Source organism: Caenorhabditis elegans, chromosome III (assembly GCF_000002985.6).
Source record: "Caenorhabditis elegans chromosome III".
NCBI lineage: Eukaryota > Metazoa > Nematoda > Chromadorea > Rhabditida > Rhabditidae > Caenorhabditis > Caenorhabditis elegans.
In genome coordinates this window covers 12,390,908-12,395,464 of record NC_003281.10, presented here as the reverse complement: position 1 = coordinate 12,395,464, position 4,557 = coordinate 12,390,908, and the positions used below count along the sequence as shown (strand labels likewise).

Sequence of the window (4,557 nt, the reverse complement as noted above, 5' to 3'; positions counted from 1 at the left end):
AAAAAAATAAATCTAGATTTTCACGCTATTCTACCTAGCACGAGGTTTCCGTGAAAAATCAATAAATTTAATTTATTTATTTCCAACAATTTAAATTTAAAAAATCAATAATGACTAACGATATTTTAACACCAGATGATGCGCTCACCGAGCCGGCGGAGGTAATTATTGATTTTTTTTTCAATTTTGCTCAATTTTGGTCTAAAGTAAAATATCGAAATTTATCGATTTTTTATCGATTTTTTTCAGCAAAAAACACAATCAATCCGAGATGATGAACTGCTCCCTGATAAGACCCAGCCATCAACTTCTAAATCGAAAATGAAAACCGCTGTGGAGAACCTGAAAGCAGAAATTGTCGAGGACGATATTAACGAAGCAGAAAATCGATTTTTGGTTGACAAAACCCAACAGACAATTTCAATTTCTCAGGATTTTGGAGTATTTGAGGATATTGTGAAGGACTCAACAGTTTCCAAATATTGCGATCGAATCTTGACATGGAAAGGGATTACTGTAGAGGAAATCAAAAAGAAGAAGGACACACTTCAGGGACGTATTTTGGATAAGGGTAGGCCTGAGTCTAAGCCTGAGCCTAAGCCTGAGTCTAAGCCTGAGCCTAAGCCTGACCCAAGTCTAAGCCTAAGCCCTTAGTCCAAAAGTCTAACAAATTTTTTAAATTTTGAATTGCCGCGCAATATATTGCCTATGTGCCTATTTCTAAGCTTAAGACTAAGCTTAAACATAAACCTAGGCCTAAGCCTAAACGTAAGCCTAAGCCTAAGCCTAAGACTAATCCTGAGCTTAAAACTACACCTAACCTGAGCTTAAGCCTAAACATAAACCTAGGCCTAAGCTTAAGCCTAAGCCTATGTCTAAGTTTAAGCATAGGCCTAAGACTAACTCCGTAAAAATTCGCGTTGATCGGCCAACAGGAACCTCCTCAAAAATCAAAAAAAACCGGAAAATCCTAAGCCTAAATAGCTAACGCTCCCCCACTGACGCCAAGCTTAAACCTAAGCCTAAGCCCAAGCTTAATCATAAGTCTAACCTGAGCTTAAACCTAAGCCTAAACTTATGCCTATTTTTCAGTCAACGGTCGTGCCCTTGCCGGAGAGCTAACCTTCATAATGGGATCTTCCGGAGCTGGAAAAACGACACTTTTGAATGTTTTAACTGGAAGAAATATGGATGGACTGAAAATCAAAGGAGATGTTATGATGAATGGGTAAAGAGGAATATTTTTCTAGGCTTTGGCTTAAGCTTAGGCCCAGGCCTATCCACAAATGTTCCTGATCACACCTTGGTTTTATTTTCAGACGGTCCCTTTCGAGTTCCGAAATGAAACAATTAAGTGCATATGTTCAACAGGAGGATGTATTTATGTCTAGCCAGACTGTCTCAGAAGTTCTACATTTTGCTGTTAAAATGAAGAGCCCCGAGAGATTGAGCACACAGAAAAGAGCGAGCCTGGTAGATCAAATGCTCACCACGTTCGGGCTTAAAACTTGTGAGCATACGAGAATCGGATCGGTTAAGGAGAAGGGAATATCGAGGGGAGAGAAGAAGCGATTGGCGTTTGCTTGTGAGGTGAGTTACTTTTAAAAGTGTTGCACAGTTGAAGGTGGTGTAGTCAAATCTGTTTTATTGCTTTATTAGACTCAAATTTGTTTGAAAATACCGAATTTTATAATGAAACTTCTTGAAAACTTCTCAAAAAAAAGTTCTAACTGCTCAAAAAATGGCTTGAAATTGGTTAAAATTTAGAATTTGAACGACTTCTCGACGTCGCAGCGGTTGGAAACGTTTTTTTTGAAATCACCGTAAAATTTTGAATATCTTGCGTTTTCAACTCGATTCTCGAATACCTAATTTTAAAGTTGATGGACGAAGAGATGTTTCAAAATATTTCACCAAAACCCATATTTCCAGATTCTCACCGATCCTCCAATCTTGTTCTGTGATGAGCCAACATCTGGCCTGGACTCATTCATGTCTCATCAAGTGATGTCATGCCTCAAAGATTTGGCATGAGATGGCAAAATAGTGATATGTACAATTCATCAACCATCTACATGGGTTTATCAATTGGCTGATCGGCTAATTGTGATGTGTCAGGGAAAAGTTGCATATGAGGGTTCTACAAAGGATGTTGAAGGGTTTTTGGTGAAGTTAGTTTCGGAATTTTGAGATGGAAGAGTCAGGCCATTTTGGCTCGGCCATATCTGGGGTAGATTTACGGCGCGTTGCGTGTCGCGTCGCGGCTCGGTTTTAGTTGTAAGGAGTACACGACTTTCCCACGCGTAGGTGTTTGTCAATGGAGCTCGAAAAATGCAATGAGGAAGACCAGAACCCCGTGAATTCTGGAATTATTTAATTTCTTAAAATTTCAGATTAGGATCTCCTGTCCCTGAACTCACAAGCGTCAGTGATCATTTCATACGAGTTTTGTCGAGATCAATTGGTGAGAAGCAACTAGATTACGAGAGAAGAATTAAGGTTTGTCACTAGAATGAACATTATTGATTTTTCCCGCCTTTTATCGATTTTTCTTCAGAAAATCCAAAATTATCAACTGACAACTGACACACGTTCACAAACACCTCAAACTGTTGAAAAGAAATTGAAAAACGACGAGCAATTGCGGAAGACGATTCATCGAAATTGGTTCTTTCAATTTTTTGCATTGGTTGGGAGAGGATTAATTCAGATTTCAAGACGGAAAAAGTACATTTTCGCTTTCTTTTGACTGTGGTAGGTTTGGGTTTTTTTTAACAGAAAATTTGAATTTCCCGCCAAATGTTTTTTGCAGAAAATTTGAAATTTTCCGCCGAATTTTTTTTGCAGAAAATTTCAGTTTCCCGCCAAATTTTTTTTGCAGAAAATTCGAATTTCCCCCCAAATTGTTGTTGCAGAAATTTTGAAATTTTCCGGCATATTTTTTTCCGGAAAATTTGAATTTCCCGCCCACGGATTTCTGGCTTCCCTCATAAATTGAAATGGAAGAGTTTGCCGAATTAGGCCATTATTGGCTCGGCCATATCTGGGGTAGATTTACGGCGCGTTGCGTGTCGCGTCGCGGCTCGATTGTGAATTTTGTCCTGAATTTTGTCTGTCTGCCTACGCATTGATTCCTGTACAGTCTCATGCCTATTAGATGCCTGCATCCGTTCCTATTTCTGCCTGCCTACGCATCAAGCCTATGCCTACCTCATGCCTGTATGATGCCTACAAGACTGCTGCATCCCTGACCGTTGTTTTTTTTGCAAAAAAAAACCGTTCTACAAGAAAATCAGCAACAAATAGACAGTCTTCATGGGCGTCTATTATGCTTACTTACCTACTTGCCTACCTACTAAGCGCGTACCTGATGCCCATCACATGCTTGTACCTGTGCCTATCTTGTGTCTGCCTGCCTACGTGCCTACCTCATTCTTGTATGATGCCTACATGCCTGCTTCATACCTGACCGTCCTTTTGTTTTGCAAAAAAAAACAGTTTTCCAAGAAAATCAGCAATAAATAGGCAGACAGTCTACCTGCTGCCTATTACATGCATGTACCTGTGCCTATCTTGTGTCTGCCTGCCTTTGTGCCTACCTCATTCTTGTATGATACCTACATGCCTGCTTCATGCCTGACCGTCCTTTTGTTTTGCAAAAAAAACATTTCTACAAGAAATCCAGCAATAAATAGGCAGGCAGTCTACCTGATGCCTATTACATGCTTGTACCCGTGCCTATCTTGTGTCCGCCTTCCTACGTGCCTACCTGATACCTAAGTTTTGTCTGACTGTCTCCGCATCAATTCCATGCCCGCCTATACGCCTGCATTTTGCTTAAGTGACTGCCTACCTACCTACCTACATACTAGCCTACCCTACCTACCTACCTACCTATCTACCTACCTGCCTACATTCCTCAACTCTCCCATTTTCCAGCTCACGCCGTCGTGTCCATCTGTGGGGACATCACTATGTCCCTTATGGTTGCTCCACTGATTTCTGTGCCTGTTATGGTTTTTGGTGGATTCCTGATAACTGTCGATGCGGTCCCAGTGTACTATCTTCCGTTGACCTACGTGTCATGGTACCATTATGCGTTTGAAGCCATTATGATTGCATTCTTTAAGGATCATGGAGATATTAAAGGTCGGCTAAGAACTTTTTCAGAAATTTGAATAAATGGAACATTGCAGGCTGCGATAAACCTGTCATTACACAATTTGAATGTTCAAATGGCCTAAAATTCATTAGTGACCAGGATTTTAAAGTGGAGCATTTTTGGTTGGATTTCATCGCAGTCGGTGCAATTCTCCTTTTTTGGAAGTTATTTGGGCTTTTGGCTTTTGTGGTAAGAATTCGGAGAACTACTTGATAACTGTGCTCACTGAGCAGAATAAATAATTTTATGCGGTTCTGTACAGGGTTGTCTATTTTTTCGCCTAGGCTCTCATGTGTGTGCCTTCGTCTACTAGATGCCTACCTGCGTGCCTTCCTACATTCCTACTGCATGACGTCATATACAACTCGCTCATGTCTGCCTATTTTACTGCAACC

General features: G+C 40.5%; 1 pseudogene across 1 annotated transcript; it reads left to right on the top strand.

Moving 5' to 3' along the window:
• Window positions 1-110: 110 nt before the first annotated feature.
• wht-9 lies at window positions 111-4,375 on the top strand (annotated as a pseudogene). Its single transcript has 10 exons — window positions 111-161; window positions 250-571; window positions 1,093-1,228; window positions 1,320-1,590; window positions 1,933-2,004; window positions 2,119-2,171; window positions 2,394-2,499; window positions 2,558-2,754; window positions 3,940-4,149; window positions 4,197-4,375. Coding segments are annotated over exons 1-10 (1,597 nt in total).
• The last annotated feature ends 182 nt before the right edge of the window (window positions 4,376-4,557 follow it).